This window comes from Achroia grisella, unplaced genomic scaffold (assembly GCF_030625045.1).
Source record: "Achroia grisella isolate CSIRO2021 unplaced genomic scaffold, CSIRO_AGI_Agris_v1 utg1248, whole genome shotgun sequence".
NCBI classification, from domain to species: domain Eukaryota; kingdom Metazoa; phylum Arthropoda; class Insecta; order Lepidoptera; family Pyralidae; genus Achroia; species Achroia grisella.
The window spans coordinates 860062-884357 of record NW_026712607.1 but is presented as its reverse complement, the minus strand read 5'-3'; the positions used below and the strand labels follow the sequence as shown (position 1 = coordinate 884357).

The 24296-nt window shown below is 40.0% G+C and overlaps 1 protein-coding gene across 1 annotated transcript; it reads right to left on the bottom strand.

Moving 5' to 3' along the window:
* Positions 1-1359: 1359 nt before the first annotated feature.
* Positions 1360-23042, bottom strand: LOC131854881 (AP-3 complex subunit beta-2-like). The gene is made up of 23 exons (XM_059206061.1): positions 22824-23042; positions 21471-21578; positions 20091-20229; positions 18777-18937; positions 18548-18691; positions 17765-17870; positions 16782-16849; positions 16623-16747; positions 15151-15260; positions 13997-14264; positions 12904-13012; positions 12399-12510; positions 11818-12058; positions 11156-11322; positions 10207-10301; positions 9854-9919; positions 7697-7808; positions 6554-6728; positions 5764-5978; positions 4773-4911; positions 4031-4140; positions 3090-3193; positions 1360-1896 (listed from the first exon to the last, which is right to left on the bottom strand). Exons 1-23 carry the CDS (start codon positions 22928-22930, stop codon positions 1746-1748), a joined length of 3132 nt encoding a protein of 1043 aa, XP_059062044.1. The 5' UTR covers positions 22931-23042; the 3' UTR covers positions 1360-1745.
* Positions 23043-24296: the final 1254 nt, after the last annotated feature.

Genomic DNA, 24296 nt, shown 5'->3' with positions numbered 1-24296 from the left:
ATTTTAACTTTACTAAGACGTCCCACGACAGACTATGCAAAGTCGTTTAGGTGGTTATTACTTCGGCCAAGCAGCTTACTTTGTAAGCTACATTTATTTGTTTCAGACAACTTAATATTATTTATTTAATATTGGTCCATATTATATGTACCTTAAGGACTAACGTATATATCTTATATATAAAATTCTTGTGTTACAGTTTTCGTTCCCATACTCCTCCGAAACGGCTTGACTGATTCTCATGAAATTTTGTGTGCGTATTGAGTAGGTCTGAGAATCGACCAACATCTATTTTTCATCCCCCTAAATGTTAGGGGTAGTACACCCGTTTTTTTTTATTTTAAGGCAAAACAACGTTTGCCGTGACAGCTAGTTTCAGGGTGGGGCAGCAGTCTAAAACATTATGTATTTAGCAAACTATTTTTATAACTCAGCCCTATTTTTTTTTATACAAAACGCACGTTACACCCTATAGCCCTGTATCGATGTTTTTGTTTTTTTTTTATGGATGATAATGGAATAGTGCACCCGCCTGCGCTGACGGTTAACACTGGCGCGGCACCAGTGGAGAATGATAATATGAACAGGTAAGTTCAGTTCAGTCAGGTCAGTAAATTCTCGACACTCTCGACAGTCAGACAGTCTCATTATTGTATTTATATATTTTTTTAATTAGTTAAAGCCTTGTAGTGGAAATGAACTCAGTACATAAGTAAAACACATTACTATACTTTGATATATATATATATATATTTCAATAATTGAAGATTAACAGTAAAAATAAGATATTTAATAGAGAATCTCAAGAGTATTTTAACGGACTTGAAAATTCTTTAAACATGTCTTAATCTAAGGTTAAAATTATATCAATTTTGTTCAATTAAGATATTCTAATGCAAAGTATAATATATAAACAATGCATAGCGACGACAATAAACCAAATCAGTGTATTTTAGATATAATTTATGACATTTCGTCGCTTTAGAGCAGCTCTACTTGCAATGTTGACGGGTTTCATGTGTATGATTGATGACAAAATATATATGTATCTGATTATACAGATGGCGCTGTGTAAATTGTCTGATATTATTATTTAATTTACAGGATTTTATATATAAACACTAGCTTTTATCTGCGGCTTCGCTCGCATTGAATCCAAGTAGCGGAGATCATTTTAATTGATATATAACTTCATTACTGACTGCTAGATGGCGCTGAAGCAAAATGTTGATATTTTGTTTATTATAAAAAACATTTTTTTTAATAAAAAGTTTCCTAAGTATCCTATATTCATTCTAACAGTTACATGATTGGTTCAGTAGTTTTTGCGTGAAGGCGTAACATCTACAACAATCACAACAAATATTAGTAAGGAAATATCTTTACATATGGAACGGTGAACCCGACTACACTAATGGTAAACGCAGAACATCAGTGGAGGATGACAGAATAAGGGTGACATTAACTTTAGCCTATAGATTTGTGAATTCACCAGAAATCCATCACCCATCATGATGGTATCCCGAAGAAACCATGGGAAGCATGGCGATACATTTACTTCTGATTTACTGTTTAATTCCAAGGTTAAACTGGTAGATAACACTACTAACATTTCCGTATTTTGTATCAGAACTTACTTCCTTAATTAAGTTATTTAATTAAATAAAAACACTGTTTTGTTCAGTTATATGCCGCATAGATAATATGGACGCGTGTACCATATTCTTGCCTTGTCTATCTGGACCTCATGATTTGGAGAATGCTTGAGCGACTTCATTAGCTAGTAATGAAGCGACCGCCATATTCTGACAGTTCGCTATGACTAGCGTAGACTCCGGTTCTATCTTCACAGACAGTAACACTAGGTCTTGAGATGATATCATTCTTCCTGCAAACCTGAAACATAATATTGTACTGTATTAATATCAGTATCCATAAGAGTGTCCAATAATTACGTACAAGCACGAATACGAAACTTGTTTGATGGAGAAGAACAGAGCTGGCCAAAGAGGCTCCTATTTCTCTGGCGTTGAGTCTACTCAACGGTGTAGTTAGTCACCGTTGAGTCTACTCAACGGTGTAGTTAGTCGCTTTCCAGATCTAGACATATTTACTTGTAATTTGCTGGAGTTTCGTAGGATTGTATGAATGGCAGTAGATTATTTATGTATGTAGTATGTAAAATTAAGATTTGGTATAATTTTTCTTTTTTTTTCCTTGTGTAATTAGTGTGTATGTATTAGTAATTTGTGTTTATAATTGTGTGTATTTGTATAGAAGCTCCTAAGATATTGAGAGACTGTAAAGCTCGCTTAGTGTGATGTAAATAAATAAATAAATAATTATTAGGTATATTAAACGCTAACAATGGTCTAGCATACCGCGTCACTTCGATGGTCGCGAATTTGGTTCCTCGCACGATACAAATATTGTTTATTTGTATCCGTTTGTGTTTTGTTGATGATGTTGTGATAGTGTTTTCTATGTATTTATTAACGTAAAACGCAGGAGTCTTAATAAAACTGTAGTGTTTACGACTACATAATATATAGGAAGTTGTTGACGTCCATACAGCGTTTAGCTATGACAGTTCCAACAGTATTAATTTAATTTCTGACCCTAATTCCGCACCCTCCTAGGAGGGTGCAGGTTGGAACCTCGGAACAGTGCCCTTGCCCTGGCATCATATTAGATCATTGTTTGCGATTTAGCTGGAACTCTTCAGAGCATCTTTCTTAACTCTAATATAATACAAGGTACTAAATAAAATTACTTAGCCTAGCTTAGTAAGTTTACCTAGGTTAATAATAGGTGCCCTTTATTCTTACTAACGATAACTTACCTCCACAGGGGGTAAGGGAATTGTTAATAACGGGAACTAGTAAACACCATTGCTAGCAATGTCCCATGTTAGTTTGACCTCTGTCATTCTTTCTGGAAATCATTGTAATAAATTCCTACTGAATTTGTCACGAAGGGCTAACTGACCTGACTTCATATTCATCTTATCTTCCTCCACTGGTGCCCCGCCAGCGTAAACCGTTAGCGTAGGCAGATGCACCCTTTCATTATCATCCATAAAAAATTACCTCAACACATCCCCCGTGGTAGTGATAGCACCTACGTTTGCAGTTTCGAACACCCGTTTGGAAATCGCCTGTTCGTCTTCTAACTTTGCCGCTTTCTTCTCACACTGCGAATTTATGAAATATTCTTATTTACTTAATAAATATAAATATATATAACATTCTCGTGTCACAATGTTAGTTGCCCGTAACGGCTTAATCAATTTTCATGCAATTTTGTAAGTAGACTGGGTAGTGCTCAGAAAAGTTTGTTAACTATTTTCATACCCCCAAGTGATTAGGGTGGCCCAGCACAAATTTCTTTATTACACATATAGAAAGAATAGATTATAAAATGCGGAAGGATTTGAGAAAACCTTTTTGCATTTGATAGCTACAATTTTTCCTCAAGTTTTTTTTGCTATGATGATGACAATCTACCATATGGCCCATATGATGGTAAATGGAACGGGATTTCCATTTAATGTTAAACACCTATATAAGTAAACATAGTAAATAAATTGGCATTAAAAAAAAAAAAGAAATTCAATTGAGTTTCTTGCCAGTTCTTAATTGAATCTGTATACTGGACGATACCGAAAAAAATATAGAATAGAATAGATAAATAAGGAGAAAAATTATAAAAATTTACGTTCAATAAGCGGCTACAATGTCCTACATGAATAAATGACTTTTGAATTTGAATTGATTAGTTGTTCATGCACAGGATTTCCATTTAATGTTAAATATAGAGACCTATATAAGAAAACATAGTAAATAAACTGGCCTTTTTATTAAAATTAGAAATTCACTTTAGTTTTTTGCCAGTTCGTCTCATTTGAATCTGTATACTGAACTGGACGGTAGGTAAAAAATGTTAGTAAAATGAATTTGACGTTTATAAGCGGCTAAAATGTCCTACATAAATTATTTTTGAATTTGAATATATGAAATAAGTGACAAACCTCGGTCATGCCGCGCAGCAGCCGTTGTTCGCTGGCCCATCGTTCGTCGGACATGTTCACGGCGCGGATAAGTTCGCCCACAGGCGGCCGTACCGCCACCGCCACTTCACCTGTACACATACAATTTTATATAATTCTCGAACCCAAAGTGAGGGGGAGATGATTTTCCCCCGAGGGGGAGCAAGGGGGGAGGGGACTGTCAGCAATCGAGACTAATTATTAGGTCTGGGATACGTGATAAATAGATCAGGATGGGTTTATAAAAAAAATGAAAGGAAAGAACACTATAACAGGGATCCTAAACGCCTAAACATTCCGGACGGTCTAAATATTTTTCTACGTGTGGCCCACGCCCCATAGGGGGACAATTTGACTGTTAAGGGGTTAATTCGAAAATAGACTAGACGATTTTCACCCTATCGCTCCGGTTCATTTAAATACAATGCTAGATTTTCATGCCAAATTTAATGAAACAAGCAATTTCTTAATTGTTTTATTAATAACATTGTGTTATAAAAATCTTTATTAGAATGATTTGGAATTTGGGTTACAATAACAATTGCCTAGCGATTTCTTCGTAAATGTAAGTTTCTTCATTTATGTTTCTAAAATTAACAAATAAATTTTATAATATTAAAAATTATGTGTAATACATATGTAACATACGTTAAGAGGTAACATGTAGACATACATTTGGACATTTATAATATAGTAGTTAGTACATACAACAATTGTTAGTTACCTAAGGAGCAGGCCATGGTGAACTCGATAGGCTGTATGGTGTCCGCGAAGTCGATCCCGAGTATGACGGTCGCGTTGGCGACTGGCTCCAGTACCGCTACGGGGGCGAAATCGTGGATAGCGCGTGAACCAGTCAGCGTCTGAATTTTATAAATAATAATAATAATAATAACTTGGTAAGTATGACATGTACCTCTAAACTTCGATCTGTAAAACCAATAGTTTTGTCACCCACAGGAATTATACCACAAAGTCTTAGGAAACATCTAGAAATGCTGCAAATTTCCTCCTTTACGGTAGAACTACAAAAAGCCGACATTATTAACTCATGCCGTATTGTAAGAAAATTTCTTTTGTCATTAACTTCATATAACTTTTAAACTCATCAACTCTTGGCTAAGGTCCGGGAGTAACTACAGGGGTACCTAAGGTACTGTTACAATTTGACAAACACAGTTCTTAAGAACAGTTCCGAAAACACCGTGTTAGTTATTGTATTAATATGACAATATTAATTTATTCATTCCTTTCCAAGTACTTGCGGTGTCGGCTAAGTCACAGGGAATGAAAAAGTTAGTCTCTTATTAATCTTCACCTAAGACGCGTTTTCTGCTTAAAATGGATTTTTTTTAAACTTTCTTACGACACACTCCGTATCAGTAACCTGGCTGCGGGGGGGGAGTGGAATGTTAGTAATTTGGACTAGTGATGCCATTGCTAGCAATGTACCATGTCAAGTTGATCTCCACACGGTTCCTCTTAGAAACCATCGTGATAAACCCTCATGCTCATTTTATCATCCTCTACGGGTGACCCGTCAGTGTATACTGTATACCGATAGCACAAACGAGTGCACCATTCATCATCCATAATAAAAGTACCCTGGCTATTACCGATCCTCACTTAACATTTAAATAATAGTTTTTCTTAAAATATCTTTCGACCCATTCCGTAACAGTACATTCGTAAGGTAAGGATGCCGGAGTCGTTACCTTCTTATTGATCCTGATGTTGGTGACGTCCCGCGGCGTGTGGTTGGTGAATATGACCACTACCGAGCACAACCGGTGCGAGTAGAGGTGCGGCGTGCGAGGCCACCGTCGGTGAGCCACGAGGCCGCCCCACGACACGAGTCCTACTAGCTCCTCTGCAGCGTACGGGGCCGACACGAACGACGGGCCCACGGGGGTGATCGCATTCTCTGTTGCTGTACATCCATACAAATCTGTTACAATTTTATAACTAATAATAATAAAAATAAGCATAAAAATCGGCAAAAACCGAGTTAATGAAACGATAACGATAATAATCTCAGGACAATTCACACAGTGCAATCTAGATCCAAGTTAAGCTAGTTAAAGCTTGTGTTATGGGTACTATATAAATGGATACTAGACAGATACATAGATATATTTAAAAATATCTAAGTATTTGTATCAGTTTTCTAGTATTCATAACACAAGCTCTGCTTACCGAGGGACTTAAAGGCCCTGTATTAATTTTCCAGGTTTATGTATTATTAATATTATGTATATTATACATAAAAGGCACCCAAACTAATATTAGTTCCAGCTAGTTTTATTATTTTTAATTTATATTATCATAATTTATTGTCTTGGAATCCTTTATCTTTTTATCCAGCTCGTTTCCATGCATTCAAAATAAGTTATTTGTACGAACGTAGAATAATTCTATTCAAAATAAGAAATCAGCAAAGTATCCCATCGCCTATGATGTTTTAGCCTACCTAGCTTCTAATTCCAATAAAAAAAAAACAGTTACCGTCAGCTGTCCCCGCCGTGGGCGCGGTGAGTGGCGACAGCAGTCCTCCGCAGGTGGGCGTGATGGTCGGCAGCGCGCTGGCCGCCTCGTCCAGCTCCAGCAGCAGCTCCAGGTTCGACTTCTCGTTCTTCTGCTGTTCTCTCGCTGGAGCCCTCCTCGCCGGTGGTTCATCCTCCTGTACCCACCATTTTGTTTAATCGGAGATTACATTACGAGTCTGCTGTGACACATACGCCCAAATCGACGGCATAGCATAGCACCTCTGATAATCGGCAGTGTCCCGTACGAGGCCCGGGAGAAAATATACTACTTTCATCAAACCCACAATGAATTGTAATTAATGAATATATGCTCATGCGATCATTGTTCACTGCTCATCATCATATCATGCTCCGCCAAGGTATACCGTTAGCGCAGGCAGATGCACCATTCTAATATATACATATAACCAGGGGAATAGAATTGTTAGTAATGTGGATTAAAAACCCTTTTGATAATAATGTATTAAGTCAGGTTGACCACAATGCGGGTCCTCCTGGAAACCATCATGTTAAATTCCTGGTGAATTTGCCACAATGAGCTAACCGATCTGACTCAATTTATAATCCTGCACTGGTGCCTCGCTAGCGTATACCGTTAGCGCAGGCGGATGCACAATTCCAATATCATACATAAGAAAAAAGACAAGTGCCATCTAGTTTTAAGTTAAGCAAACTTAAGACTAGATGGCGCTATCTAGCGATATTATTATTATTAGAAATGATTCCAGTAATCGCCATTTTATTTATGATCTACGCTACGTTTACATTCAGCCGCTTCCCCTACCACTCGCACTGCCGGAAATATAGCCGGGCGACAACTGAGCGAGAGGGCTGAATGTAAAAACACGCTGCCAGTCTTTTGACTCGCGCACGAAAAACCGACAATCGAGGGAGCGCCGGGCAGCGCGAGTTGCAGCGCCAATGGCATGGGAAGTGTTTCCACTCTTGCGCTGCTCACTTCCCTGCCTACTCTGGCCGAGTGTAAATTGGGCATAAGAGATTTTACTCTCTCACTCTCTCTTTTTTCTTTTATTGTGTAATTGTTTTTGAGAATGTACAGTTTAAGATAATTAAATAGTAAATCACCTTAACTATAGACTACCTTGTCGTCGCTATGTTGTGAATCCCCGTCTCCGCTGTCCGCCTCGCTATCCGACTCGCTCTCACTGTCGCCCGACTCGCTTCCGCTCTCGCTTGAGCCCGACGACGACGACCTGCTCATAAATATGAATCTTCAGTACATTGAGGGGTTGCATGATAAAAAAAATATATATTAAATGTAGTATATTAAATTTTGTAAATGAGAAGGTGCGAGGTAACAGACAGTCTTAGTATATTATGCAAAGGAAACCAATTCAAATTCAGAAATCTTTTATTCAATTTAGCAGCTTAGAACATGAAATATTTTGTAATTAATATTTTTGCCTACCGTCCAATACAGTATATATTATAGATTCGATTCAAAACACGACTTGGTTTCTTTTTTTTTAAGACAGTTTATTTGCATTTTATGCTTATACAGACGTCTATGTGTAACATTAAATTAAACGAAATGTTCTCGTGCATGAACAACTATTGCTATGCCTGTTTGTAATTTAAGTAATCGTTTAATGAGTTTATATATATATATATATAAAGTACTTAAAATAAACATAAAAGTTGTGCCTACACTTACAATATTTCTGTCAGTGTTCTGCACATTCGAATCAGTTTACCTCTCCAGATAACATAAATTTAAGTTGAGGTATAAAGTCAGTCTACGTCCCGACTCCACGTCGAATGTACATACGCATTATTAATAAGCCTTGTAGCACTCTATCTAATAAATTTACTAATGTACAATAAATAGTACAATTATATCACCTGTATACTCACTACCTATAAACTACAATAAACAAATATATGTAGCGACACCTAATCACATCATATATGTAAGATCGGGTTTATTGATACCGGACGATGGCTTTGAAGCCGGCTACCGCAAGGGAAACCCCAAGTAGCGCCCGTGACTTGTGACACGGGTGTAAATTTAAGAAGCCCCTTTATAATTCATTAACACTCACCTTCACTACTTGCAGCTTCCCCCCAGGCCCAACTAAGACCGGGATAAATTCACCATTTCTAATACAATTCACTTTAGTATAGACGATGGCTTTGAAGCCGGCTACCGCAAGGGAAACCCCAAGTAGCGCCCGTGTCTTGTGTCACGGGTGTAAATTTAAGAGGCCCCTTTATAATGCATTAAACACTCACCTTCACTACTTGCAGCTGCTCTCCAGGCCCAACTAAGACCGGGATAAACCCATTTCTAATACAATTCACTTTAGTATCCAAAACACAACCGTCACGCTCTGCGCTCGTCGACTGAATGCCGCGGTTCATCCAACGAAAGAGGATTATTCAACTACCGACCTCCTTATTTATAGACCGAAGTCAGTGTAGTAGGGAGAGAAGCGGGGGTAATGGTTATCTTATGACAAACTTGGTTCGGTCTATAAATACTAGATGGCGCTATTTACAAAATAGATCATATTAGATATTGGATTATACACATAATCTTACATATATATCGCTATAGTGATGAAGATAACCACCGCGTTGCAATGTAAAGCTACAGAAGTACTGTTAAATGACATAGTGGAGTAACTTGTAACAGTCATGCTCGCTATAAAGTTCAAACTTGTGGCGGCGTGTTGGGTCGGGTCGATGTATTCCCTCTAATATGGTTGAGTGCAATGATGGCTGGCTCATCCGTCATACTCGTGAACGGATGCTGCTTGTGGGGACTGGTCTGTTCAGGTTGCGATCACTGCTTAGATTCTTTGTTTTTTTTCTTCAATAGCATATGCTGGTGGGCACTCTTTTCTCCCAAATTTGAATTTAAATGAAATTGTATTATTGTAAATATGTACAACATTTAAAAAAACATCGAGCTGAGTTTCTTGTCAGATCTTCTCATCTCGAAATAATTCCGAACTGACGGTATATTTGACATATCATATGAGTCTGTAATAGACCTACATGAATAAAGATATTTTGAATTTTTGGATTTGATTTTGAAAAAAAAAAAACGGATGATATGAATAAAAAGAAAGCTCAGACATAACGGCCGATATCCTTTCGGCCGTAATATCTGATCCCTATCAGTGGAAGAAGAAGACATAATACGCCGACCACAAATAATGGGATGAAGACGAGGCAACGACTAAGTACAATGTGCTGTTAAACTGTTTGAATGAGTGTTTGTTCTTGAACGTACCTGTAATTGTTGGTCTGTTTTTGCTTGTTCTGCACTGGTTTCTTATCTTCGTCGTTGCTTTCTTCTCTGAAATATTTTTTTTTATGCGATTAGAATTACAAACTATCACGAATATCCTATTAATAATTAAAACTATAGATCAATACGCACAAACTTCTTTATCTATACTAAGATTATAAAGATGAAGAGTTTGTTTGTCTGTTTGTTTGAACACGGTAACCTTAGAATATTATTCAAATTTTGAGGGCTTTCGTTGCGTGCGCTGCGTAAACGAAGTCGCGAACAGTTTAAAGGTCTACTTATAAAGCCTCCTAATAAATATAAAATATATATTTTATGTGAATGGTACTAACTCATCAGAAGATTCTTCAGAGCTGCTGGATTCGGATGAAGATGATGCCGACCCTGAGGAACTGCTCTCCGGCTCCGAATAAAAGCTTTTATCTTTCTGTAAGAAAAAATATCTAATAAGATTATTTTTCTATAATAATAATCATAATATTTTAGGGCAATCTACAAATCGCCATTTAGTCTCGAGCTAAGCAGGGCTCGTGTTATATGCTGCGGGGGGCGCCACGTCCCGCAGGGCCCCGTGCAGGGCGTGCGGTGTACCTGTGGGGCGGCGGCGGGCCCCGCGGGGGGCCCCACGTCCCGCAGGGCCCCGTGCAGGGCGTGCGGTGTACCTGTGGGGCGGCGGGGGCGCGCGGGGCGGCGGCGTATTTCCGCGGGGGCCCCACGTCTCGCAGGGCGTGCGGTGTACCTGTGGGGCGGCGGGGGCGCGCGGGGCGACGGGGGGCCCCACGTCCCGCAGGGCCCCGTGCAGGGCGTGCGGTGTACCTGTGGGGCGGCGGGCCCCACGTCCCGCAGGGCCCCGTGCAGGGCGTGCGGTGTACCTGTGGGGCGGCGGGCCCCACGTCCCGCAGGGCCCCGTGCAGGGCGTGCGGTGTACCTGTGGGGCGGCGGGGGCGCGCGGGGCGGCGGCGGGCCCCGCGGGGGGCCCCACGTCCCGCAGGGCCCCGTGCAGGGCGTGCGGTGTACCTGTGGGGCGGCGGGGGCGCGCGGGGCGGCGGCGGGCCCCGCGGGGGCCCCACGTCCCGCAGGGCCCCGTGCAGGGCGTGCGGTGTACCTGTGGGGCGGCGGGGGCGCGCGGGGCGGCGGCGGGCCCCGCGGGGGCCCCACGTCCCGCAGGGCCCCGTGCAGGGCGTGCGGTGTCCCTGTGGGGCGGCGGGGGCGCGCGGGGCGGCGGCGGGCCCCGCGGGGGCCCCACGTCCCGCAGGGCCCCGTGCAGGGCGTGCGGTGTACCTGTGGGGCGGCGGGGGCGCGCGGGGCGGCGGCGGGCCCCGCGGGGGGCCCCACGTCCCGCAGGGCCCCGTGCTGGGCGTGCGGGGGCGCGGGCGGGAGGGGCCGGTACCCGCTGGCGGCCGAGCCCGTGTACATCGACAGCGAGCCCACCGTGAACTGCTGCCGGTCTAAACACAGGTACGTAATCGATGTACAATCCAATATAGTACTTGTAAAGAAGAACACAATCTATCTGGCTAACTAATAGTAATATTCGACTACAGATTGCGCTCTAGTAGTTAATTTGTGATAGTGTTTGTAGTAACTGCTTTTATTACAGATACGTTATATCTAAACCGGTGGTTTAATTCTTGCTAAATTCGGAAGCAAAACAATTATTATAGTCCTTCGAGCCGGATACTACTAGAGTAATATTCCAGACAACTAACGTGTTCTCATGAACGCGATGCCTTAAATAAAATATTTGGTATATACTTATATTATGATACTTAAGTACCCAATTACTATAATAGAATAAAGTTCCTTCTCTTATGTATAAACATATAGCGCATTAGTAGCGCATTCGCATGCGGTAACGATACGCCCTGGTGAGGCACCGAACAGTGGAGATATCATCTAAAAGTAACGACGGATTCTTCATCGAAACGAAGCTACCGGCTCACCTCTGAAGGTGCTGTGGACTTGCGGCTTGGGCTTGTCGGGGCAGAAGACGTGTGCGGCGCGCGCGGCGAGGTGTCCGCGGGGCTGCAGGAAGCGGCGCAGCAGGCGCGCGCGGTCGCGCACGTCGTAGCTGGCGTCGTACCGCGCCAGCGCCGCCACGTACCGGCACAGCGCGCCCGCCGCCGGCTGCGCCACGTGCAGCTTCACCGCCAGCGACAGCAGCTGCAGCTTCACCAGCTCCTCCTGCCGGGGACGACAGTCTACTTCAGTTACTTCAGTTAGTTACTTACAGTCATCGATCTAATTAGCTCACGGCTCCGCCGATCTCCTGCGCGTGGACCGGTGACGACCGGGAGGCGCCGTGCTCGGCCGCCAGCCGCACATTGTCGGTACCTGATCGGCGAAGGCGGAGGCGAGGTGCGCCAGCACGGCGGCGGCGCGGGGCCGGGAGGCGCCGTGCTCGGCCGCCAGCCGCACATTGTCGGTACCTGATCGGCGAAGGCGGAGGCGAGGTGCGCCAGCACGGCGGCGGCGCGGGGCCGGGAGGCGCCGTGCTCGGCCGCCAGCCGCACATTGTCGGTACCTGATCGGCGAAGGCGGAGGCGAGGTGCGCCAGCACGGCGGCGGCGCGGGGCCGGGAGGCGCCGTGCTCGGCCACCAGCCACACGGCCGCCGCGCGAGCCGCTCCTGCCAACCTGAAGCAAGCCACACACCTACTACGTCTGACCTCGGATCGTGGATTATAGACTCTACTTTCTTAAATCCACATGCCAGTATTTCCAAAATTCTCATGACAGTTTGCTGTAAATGGAAGGCTATAAAAAATAACAAACGAATTCACCAGAGGCAGACTGCGATGAGGTATCTGCAGGGGGTACCTCAGCCTAACCTATTTCGTCCACCGAGTAGCTCGCTTTGTGAGCTGCTTCGATTATAGACTGCAAACTGAGCAGTGACTTACACGTTAAAAGACTAATATCAACGGCAACGCATGAGTCACGGATATCGCATGATAATGTGGCCCGGAACCTTCTTTGCCTCTCCGATTACTTAAAAAATGTTATAAATATGAATTAGTTAAGGTGTACCTGTCGGCCCTTAGCAGTCGCGCGGCGCGTGCGACGGCAGCACGTGCGGAGCTGGCCCCGCCACCTACCACCCTCTTCACCACAACCACCGCCTCGCACACCACCCACTCTGCGTACACACCATTCACCATTTTACCTTGTTTTATTCGGCTCGAAGGACCAAAAAATGTAGGGGATTTATTCTTAGATAAAATGATGATATATGAGGTTGATTCAAACATACGTTCCGTTGTAAAGTAATAAAATCAGTACGTATCCATAAGCACTATTATTGATACATACTGATTTTATTACTTTTTAGACAAATGACACATAGTATAATATTTATATAAATGCAATGTATATAAACATATAGTATTGTACGGGTTTCCGTACATATATTAATCCTTTATGTTACTGGCAGCTTGTCTATCATTCTTTTTATAAACTTTATATTTTTGATTTTTTTTATATGTCATTTTTGACTAGAATTGTTTTGTTACTTCTCGCTGTGAGCCCTTTTGGGAAGAATACACATTTTTACTAGTATTTGGTTTTTATTAAAAATAAGTAGTTGTGTTCCCGCTCCAGTAACACTTTATTTTAACAAATTAGGTAATTTATAATTAGTTATTTTGCTTGTTACTTTTGCTTACACATTTTCAGAAAAAAAAGGTCTAATTTAAGCGGTAATCATCTAGTTAGGAGGACGAATCCTATAACTTAATCTATATTAGCTATATCAACTAAATTATAGGATTCGTCTTTGATTGCTTTCTTTGCTTTTCAAAACTTGTTATTTTGAGAAAGTCCTCATTGCTTAATAGGCTTATGTTATTTTGTTTAATTAGTAGAATTTAATGAGTATTACAATAATACAATAATACGTGAGACCACAAATATTCAGCGCGGAATTCAGCTACAGACTCCCAATTATAGACGTAAACATCGAAAAATATTAGATTTCAAATCTCATTTAACCAGGTTCATAAAGTCCCATTAACAGAGGTAATTCAATGAAAAAGTACTGGGACTTCATTGCAGCTCTCAATAATACCGGTTATTCACGTTCCACTTAACCAGGTTTTTACTGTATTAATAAAAATCATCTTACCATCTTTGCTGGATAACAGATGCAGTAGCCCATTGAGACAGGTCTCGGTTTCTGATTGAATCTGAACAGCTAAGCGCCCGATCGCCTGGATAGTTGCTCCGGCGAAAACCTTATCATTTGAAGACACGTAGGTCTGGAACTCCCTCAGTACCACTGGGGCACTGGCTTCCGTGGCCAGGTTGGTGAGGATCTCCAGTTTGAGTAGCTTGATGTGAGTAGGGTCGGAGGTACGAACGAAGAATGACTTCAGGAATGGTTCGAATAGTGACTGTTAAAGAATTATTCAATTTTAACGTTATATCAATTTATACGGCCTCTAGCGGTTAAGAGTCCAATTCAAATATTACGACGGCCTGAGCCGAAGTTTGAACCCCTAGAGGTGCCCTCAGACTAAAGTCGTATCCATCGGGCAGGAGTTGGCCTTCAGCCGCTCCATACGTCCTTCCTTGGTTTGGAGTGCCATCTGCACTCGCCCCCTATCGTCCGGTGTAAGCTGTAAAGCTAGCTGTAGCTGTAAGCTGTAAGCTGTAAAGGCCAGATGCGGCCGACAGCATTAGAGTAGGTACTCCAAAAAAAAAACACAATGCTTTGTTTTTGTTGGTTGCGAGTTCGATTCCTCGCACGATGCAAACATTTGTATTTATATAACCTAATATATACTGAGAACATCCAAACCCATACACACAATTATACTCATAAGTATAAACGTTTGCACTTTACGAGTAATTGAACTAGCAACCATCGGAAGTACAGAGGTGTGATAATAGGGTAGACCCGAGGCCGTCACTGTATAAAGATAAGTATTATTTCTATAGGTAGGATGGTAGAGACATTAGGTAAGACTGAATGTGCATGGTGTATGTTGTACGATGTATGGTGTACGATTTTTTTGGACTACTCTAATGCTGTCGGCCGCAACTAGACTATACGGCTTCATCGGACAATAGGGACCGAGTGGAGATGGCACTCCAAACTCGCTAAATAACTCCTGCCCGATGGATACGACTTTAGTGCGAGGGCACCTCTAGGGTTCGAATCTCGGCACAGGCCGTCGTAATTTCGATCCTCGTCTTATTTGCTGTGTATGGCGCGTGGTGTATGATGTATGGTGAAGGGTGCATGATGTATATCGTATGTGGTACTGTGTCCGGTACCCGCTTGGAGAGCGTGAGCGCTGCGACGGATGTGAGCACGACGCTCTGCACCTCGGGCGGCGCGCGCAGCAGCCGCACCATCGCCTTCGCCACCGGAGACAACTCCTGGCCTGCGGGCACCACGCGGACTCTCACTAATGTCCACTACCGACCCTATAGCTAACTCCTGGCCTGCGGGCACCACACGGACTCTCACTAATATCCACTACCGACCCTATAGCTAACTCCTGGCCTGCGGGCACCACACGGACTCTCACACTGTACACTACAGACCCTATAGCTAACTCCTGGCCTGCGGGCACCACACGGACTCTCACTAATGTCCACTACCGACCCTATAGCTAACTCCTGGCCTGCGGGCACCACACGGACTCTCACTAATGTCCACTACCGACCCTATAGCTAACTCCTGGCCTGCGGGCACCACACGGACTCTCACTAATGTCCACTACCGACCCTATAGCTAACTCCTGGCCTGCGGGCACCACACGGACTCTCACTAATGTCCACTACCGACCCTATAGCTAACTCCTGGCCTGCGGGCACCACACGGACTCTCACTAATGTCGACTACCGACCCTATAGCTAACTCCTGGCCTGCGGGCACCACACGGACTCTCACTAATGTCCACTACCGACCCTATAGCTAACTCCTGGCCTGCGGGCACCACACGGACTCTCACTAATGTCGACTACCGACCCTATAGCTAACTCCTAACTTGCGGGGAAGTGAACTCTTAGTAAAAACTAATACCTTTCTTTACACGACACGTTCTTTAACGCGCCATTAGGAGCGCGCGCGATTTAAATTTCTCGGTATATATTATTTCTTAGATTTTCGATACTTGACCAGATTTTTCATTCACATCCTATGTGATTATATCCCACTCATACATAAAAGAAAATATCTTCTTTGGAAAGTTTACACCCTACTATAAGGAGATAAAAAAATCGCTCCTAAGAATATATATTCTTGTCCCTGACGGATCTAGGTAGCGAACTTTGGAAGAAAGAGCGAGCACAATAGATCTATTTAGGTCGCAGGGCTACAGGTTTAAGTACCTGACAATACCCTAAAACTCAATAAAATCCTATATCCTACACATACATACACCCTGTATGTAAAAGATAAGATGTCTATATATTTATTTTATTTTATAAATTATCTGCTAAACTGATAGAGAAGGGTCCGGTTAAAAACCAGCGCCGCATAGGAGGATCCTGTCGGCACACGCTGAACCGGGACCTTTTGGTGCTTTTAATTAAGTATCATTTAAATGTATTTCTTTTATATAATTTGATTGGCAGCAATAAATGATTCTTATTCTATGAATGAAACAAGGAAACTTCTACGCTTCTAGAAGGAACTTGGCTGGCTACTCTAGTAGTTTGTACACGCACAACGGCCAAGATGAGAGACTCATTGCGGAAAATGTAGTCTAACTTACATTTACATTTAAACATGCACTGACCTGGTCCGCAGTGGTACATGAGCTGCGCGACGGCCATCACAACTCCTGAGTTCCTGCTCTGCAGCAGCGGCTTGGCGGCGCGCAGCAGCAGCCGCAGGTCGGGCTCCACGCTGGCCGCCCTCGGTCTCCGCCCCCCTGGTCTCCCCGTCCCCGTCCTGCGCCTCCTCTCCCTCATCGCTCGACGACTCGTAGAACGGCTTCTCAGTCTCGCTATCGCTGTTGTATGACTGTAAGTGTGTAATTAGGTGTTATTAGCTGCTTTTACACGACACGTTCTTTCACGCGATCTGGAGCGATTTGCGCAGGAAAGCTAGTGCGCATAATCGTGAATGATTGCATATTACTTTATCTATTCTTTGTTCACTTTCGCGCGTGATAGTGCGTATGTTATATATCACTTCATATATTCCATAGATTTTATTTTCCAATGTCACGGTTAACTTTTATAAATAATCAATACCTCTATAATTATGTCTGGTCCATAGTTCTAAATCCGTCATTTGGCAATGATAGTTACTACCAAAAGGCACTGAAGCGAGCTTCACGATTGCAGTACGCGGAAATGCGCGAGCTTTAATTACATAATTACAAAAAGGCGAAGCGAGCTTCTTGATTGAAGAACGCGAGATAGGGCGGGCCGGATCGTTACAAACAATTATACTCATGCATACTCTTGTTACTGGCTAATCTGATATGTATTGAGCTTGTTGAAATCGCGCTGATAACGTGTTGTAGTAATAAGAAAAAAAAGACTAGGTAAACGGAGAAAATATATATTAACATATGGTGGTGACTATCGTCCCGACCTTTGACGGTAAGAAGATGAAGAGTTTTGACTAGTGCTTGAGGATTTTTGGGAATTAATTGTGGGTGTTCCTGATGGTGCAATATATAGTTGTGCTAGTATTATCCACGTCCCTGTTATAATTCTTCAAGAGGTATGTAATTTATGATAGAACGTGTTTAAACTTTACTATTTCTCCGTTTACCTAGTCTTTTTTCTTATTACTACAACACATACAAACGTTTGCAGCGTTCAAGGAATATAACCCGCGACCATTGGAAGTATGGCAGTGTGCACCAATAGACCACCGAGGCCATTGTGGTTTTAGAAGTTACAATTTATAATGAATTTTACTTACGTCGGTGTTAGGGTCTGGGAAGCACGTCTTCGCGTACAACGTAAGCATATTGAGTAGGGCCAGTTGTCCCCACTCATCCACGTCTGCTAGTAACGAGCACAATTTCCTACAACATAACAAATTTTTTTTCAACACGCTTGTAAAGTGGATCTAATTTCTACGGTTTTTTATATATAAAGTAGCTCATATAACACGCGTGCGTTATAAACGTAAATAGTGAAGTTAGATTCCAAAACATGATAACATGATTTTCTATATAATAATCATTTTATTTCTTATGCATAATTAAAAAATATTAGCATTCTACACTCCTCCTCTATATAAACTACTAGCCACTCGCCCCGGTTTCGCCCGGGTGTATATGTATTATACATATAAAACAATCCTCTTAGAATCACTCTATCTATTAAAAAAAACCGCTTCAAAATCGTTGCGTAGTTTTAAAGATTTAAACATACATAGGGACGGACAGACAGCGACAGTGTCTTTGTTTTATACTATGTAATGATAAGTATGTGAAATTTCATACTACTACGCTCGCGCAATTTTCGTAAAAAGTTGTACAAAGTTTTTTGTTAAAACGTGAGAATTATATATAGATTAAGTTTAAATTTAAAAATTAATCTGTATTATTGTAAACATGTACAATATTTATTTGAAAAGAATACGAGCTGAGTTTCTTGTCAGTTCTTCTCATCTGGAAATCATTCCGAACTGACGGTAGATTTGACATATCATAAGAGTCTGTAATAGACCTACATGAATAAAGATATTTTGAATTACCTGTAGCTCCTGTGTATGAGACTCATGCGGTCGCCGCACACTTCGTTGAAGGCCATCGCAGCGGACCCTACAACGAGCGGTGCCTTATCTGATAACAGCTTGTCTATTATAGCCACCAGCTCTTCCTTCTGCTCAGGGTCAAGGCTGCAACAATATTTGTAATAGTCAGTTTCAGTGGTCTTGCAGTTTAACACATTTTTATTATGTTGAAATGTGACAGAAATGTTACCTGTAAAGTTTTGGTATGGCATGAGCGGCAGTTTTCCTCACGTACGGACTCATGTCGCTGGCGGAGTCCCTGATGGCCAGCATCACAATCGGCACTATCATCGGCACACGGATGGAGGACAGCACGCGGAGGGCACTAGCACGGATCAGCTGATTTGGGTCCTGTTGAGAACGAAAGAGCGTCATAATTTAGATGAAACTTAAATTAAAAAAATGTGTTTTTTTATGATATGGCATAAAGAATTGTATAGAATATAATAACATTTATTACATCACACATTACGATACAACAATGACGATACTAACAGCAGCATATAAATTATTATCTATACATATAAATAAAATTGGTGTGTCTGTTTGTAATATTGAAATAACCATTTTTTACTACATACATATGAATTATATTCATATGTATGTAGTAAAATACGGTTATTACGGTACATACACCAAAATAACATTTTATACAATTTTTGTCTGTCTGTCTGTCTGTTTGTTCCGGCTAATCTCTGAAATGGCTGGACCGATTTTGACGGGACTTTTTTTGGCAGGTAGCTGATGTAATAAGGAGTAACTTAGGCTACTTTTATTTTAGAAAAGTTCTTTCATTTTAGAAAAATAAAGTTAAATTCCACGCGGATGAAGTCGCGGGAACAGCTAGTATAAAATAAACGAAATTAAAACAATGCATTAAATTGGTCTCATATTGGGTTACTTGAAAAAGAATAAGAAAATTAAATAAAATACAAATATATTAACCACCATTGTGCAGTATCATCTCCGCGTTACTGTTTGTGTAAGTGGGTCCCTTACACGCACATTGACGCGGTGGTGATTGTGGGCGAGCACCGCTAATGTTATGTCAACGTTATGCCATGACTAAAATTAGCGTCGTGTTGATTTACAGTGGAACATAGAAGCCGAATAAGTAACTCACAATACGGAAAAATACGTAACATAACACTAATTTTGTAACCTACACCAACATATTACCTCATTGTTAATACTTTTTTAAAGTCCTATATTTTAAAATGTCACTGTTGTTTTGATTTTTCTTTATAATCGATCCTTTCACAATATATGGAAGCAAATTATTTTCATTTAACCACAATTATGTAATGTTATTTACAATCGCTATAATAATCCACTGAGAAATCCGTAACTCTCCAATATTGTCCTTCGAGCCGGATAACTGATTAATTTATATGGCAAAACAACATTTGCTGGGTCAGCTAGTTTTATTATAGAATTTATAGGTATACAGCTAGCTCAATTTCATATGAAGGCCCTGATCTGAAAAAAAATGTAGAACACTCACTTTTAGTGCTCGTTGGAAAGTACTGATGGATAGGAGCGCCAGATCCTGTTGCTCTTCAGCATACCTCACCAGATAAACATACACCAATTTCTTCACTTCTATGTTCTTTGATACTACATTCTTCACTACTGCTGGAAATCTGGAATAATAATAATAATAATCTCAGGACAAATCACACAGTGCCTTCAAGACCCAAGTTAAGCTGGCTAAAGCTTGTGTTATGGGTACTAGACAAATGATACAAATATAGAGATTTTCGTAAATAAATATACATACAATACATAGAAAACACCCAGACCGATACAAACAATCATACTCATGAATACAAATGTTTCTGTGGGAATCGATCCCGCGACATCTGAAGTAAGGTGATATGTTAAACTGCTAGACCATCGAGGCTGTCTATAATGAATCATTCATTATAGACAGCCTCATATATAAATAATATAATATAATATCTATAAAAATAAAACAATAACAGGCAGCTTTTTGGCAAGCTCTAAAAATAATAGTAATATTAGACCAATTCCAAAAGTTAATAATATAAACTACTACACATGTTTTTACTATATACATGAACAGTGCATGTTAATTAACTGTTGTTTAATACTGGTTGGTCTATATCGGACCGCAGTTACAGTTATGTGTTTCTGCCGGCCGGCCACCGTTTGTGTACATTACAATCAGTCGCCAAAATACAACCGTGAAGACACAACGTGGTTTCATTTAAATTTAAGTACAAAATTTCCACTTCTCCCAAAGCAAACAGAAAGCAGCTTTAACACAATCAACAAATACCATTTATGCATTGTTGTTCCAGAATAGAAAATCCTTTGATTTAAATAAATTATTGAATTGTCATAGCTATTTTTTTAAACTAAGGCTAATTAGGAATGCTGTCTCATCACAAGAAGAATGAGCAAGAAACTTGTATGCTGCTCTTTCGTATTCATCACTGCAACTGTACATCTTATATATAAAATTCTCGTGTCAAAGTTTTCATTCCCATACTCGTCCGAAACGGCTTGACCGATTCTCATGAAATTTTGTGAGCGTAGTCTAAGAATCGGCCAACATCTATTTTTCATCCCCCTAAATGTTAGGGGTAGTCCATCACTAAATTTTTTCTTTATTTTAAGGCAAAACAATGTTTGCCGAGACAGCTAGTTTTAATATCAATATGTGAGATTTAGGTATCCACATAGATGTATTTTGTCTTTGTCTTTTGTTTGTTGTCTACCTACCTAAACATTCTATATTGTTTGTCCCAAATGAACATTATAATAATATTTTATTTATATGCTTTTTGCCACTAACATAGTATAAAAAAAGTATGTCATAAAGCATAGACAAATGGATAATAATATATCTGATACTAACAAATCAGATGCATCTCTTCCTTTTGCTATCATGCCAATGATCCTTTTCATAGCCTCTAACTTTAAAGAGTCTTTAGATCCATCCAGCATCATTTTCAGATCATCATTCCTGTGAAATAATGAAACAAAATTTAATAAATCACACAGATTATAAAAAGGTGTTCTGTTATTATATCCACATAGTCATAATAATAATTGTTTATGACAGTTTATACAGCACCATCTAGTGCTAAACTAAGCAAAGCTTCTGTTATAGATACTGCACATCTCATTTAAATACTTTTTTTTTTAAATCTCAGGATAATTCACACAGCACTATCTAGACCTGAGTTAAGCTGTCTAAAGCTTGTGTTACGGGTACTAGATAACTGATACAAGTACATAGATATTTTTTTCATAAATACATACATATTATACATAGAAAACACCCAGACCGATACAAACAATCATACTCATGAATACAAATGTTTGTGCCGTGCGTTGAAGCGAACCCGCAACCATCGGATCTAAAGTGGTGTGCTAGATTGCTAGACCACCGAGGTTGTCATACTTAAACACACTCTTTTTGTAAATATATAATAAACATAGAAAACACCCAGACCAATACAAATAAACATACCCATGGATACAAATGTTCATACCAACTGCCTTAGGCATATCATACTTTTTTATTACTATTCCTACCATAAAGTTCAGCTCATTCTCATTCTTTCATTCAAGTGGCACATTTTTTTGTTATTTTACATTTATAATCATTTACAGTCATTAAAAAATAACATAGTTGTTAATAATCCCTTGTCCGAACATAGCAGATGACCCACGGGCTCAGTTAGTAGGAAAATAAAGCACAGAATTAATAGCTTTACAAATAAAATATATATTATATAATAATAGGTATAATTTAAAGTGATTTGTATTATTATAATCTTAAGTTTTCAATTCATACAGTTACTCATAATTAGCAATATTTATAATAATTCAAGACACTTATAAATAACACTTTATTAATTAGGTTTTTATACAAGAGTATTTTTTTTAATCATAAAAAATATTGCATTAAAAAACTGACAAAGCAGATGCTGGTATTTTTGTTAAAAACATTCTTAAAATTAGAAGGTCCTAGGTCCTGGGCATGATGCTAAATAATAAAAAAAAACTAGGTCCAGGGTACGCTGATAAACAATAAAAAAGAACTTTCTAATACCTATTAGCTAACATTCTTTTATTAGTTTAGCTAGCTATCTTCAGCTAAGTAATCTATTATACTACTGAAGCTGAATAAGAATAATTAGTTATCCATTATCGAGGAATTATGGGACTTTAAGACTAGACTAACAATAAATGGTAATATTACTTTTTATAATCCGGCTGGAAGAAGGCACCCGAGGCAGGATCATTTGCGGGATATTCCACTTCACCTGTGACCACTGTGACATTATTATAGGATGATATGCTCGTCATTTTGACTGCACTTTGATTTAAAGCATTTAATTATTAACTATAGGTATTAATTTTAATAAAAACTACTGTTTGTAATATTTTGAGATTGCTCACTGAGTTTACTTGTTGACGATTTGACAGTTGACGTAGACTGAAGTTGACATTAGGATTTTTTTTATTAATATGTTTTACGGTTCTGGATACAAGTCGTTACACATTTGTGTTGCCATTGCTTGTTTTTACTTTTTCTAGCAAACGTAGTAACTACCTACACAGTACTGGGCCTATTACATTATTATGTACTTTAGAGAAAATGTAAACAAAACCAACAAACTCTAGTGGGTTAGCCTTACTTCGTACAGACGCAGGCTTGATTTTTCCTACGGTATATTTATTTATACCCATCTGGATGTTTTGTATGTATATTATATAAGGATTTACAAAAAAATGTATCAATGTAATTAGCCATAACATAAGCTCCGTTAGCTTGGGAGTGGATTTATTATATAAAAAAGTATAAAGATACTGTTCTTTCTTTGGTCAAATTAAATAAAAATACTAAACCGATTTTGAACATTCTTTCATTTATCAAAAAATATCATCAACGAAAAACTACGCCCAGTAATTAGTCGGCGCCTTTATTTTTTTAATTACAATAATATTGTGAATTACTCACATAAGGAAGAAATTATTCTTAAATAATATTTATTATTGCCGTAATTACTTACTGACGTTTCATGTTTTATATTATACTAAGCTCTAATGCCCTCCGGCGACTTTGACATACCAAGTTTCGTAACATGTATAAATTCTCCAGTTTATTTGATGGGGAAATTAATTCTTAGAGCGTAATAGTATAGTGGTTCTGTTGGTGACACTGGCACATCACTACTCACTCGATCGCCGCTTAAAGATAAAAAATATATATTGTCAAAAAAAAAAAAAGACTATATTGTACATTCGTAATATTATATTAACAAAATAAACTATTTATACTAAACAAGTCGTTTTTCCATCGACCAAGTACATCAAATGGTACAAATGGTAGCAGAGCGTATGGTAAGAAAATTCGACAAAGTTATGAAATAAATAGAAACATATAATATAAAAAATGGCAACGTATAGAATCGAACCATTACATAAAAACAATTATGATACATGGTGTCTCCAGGCACAAGCAGTGCTTATAAAAGCCGATTTATGGGAATATGTTAGTGGACAAATTTCCCTAGAAACAGATGCATGTCCCCAAACTATCGCAGCATTTCAAAAATCCGATATGATGGCAAAATCGGAAATATTATTACTAATATCTCCATCAGAATTAAAACAAATAAAAACATGTAAGACATCAAAAGAGATTTGGGATAAACTGAAATCATCTTAT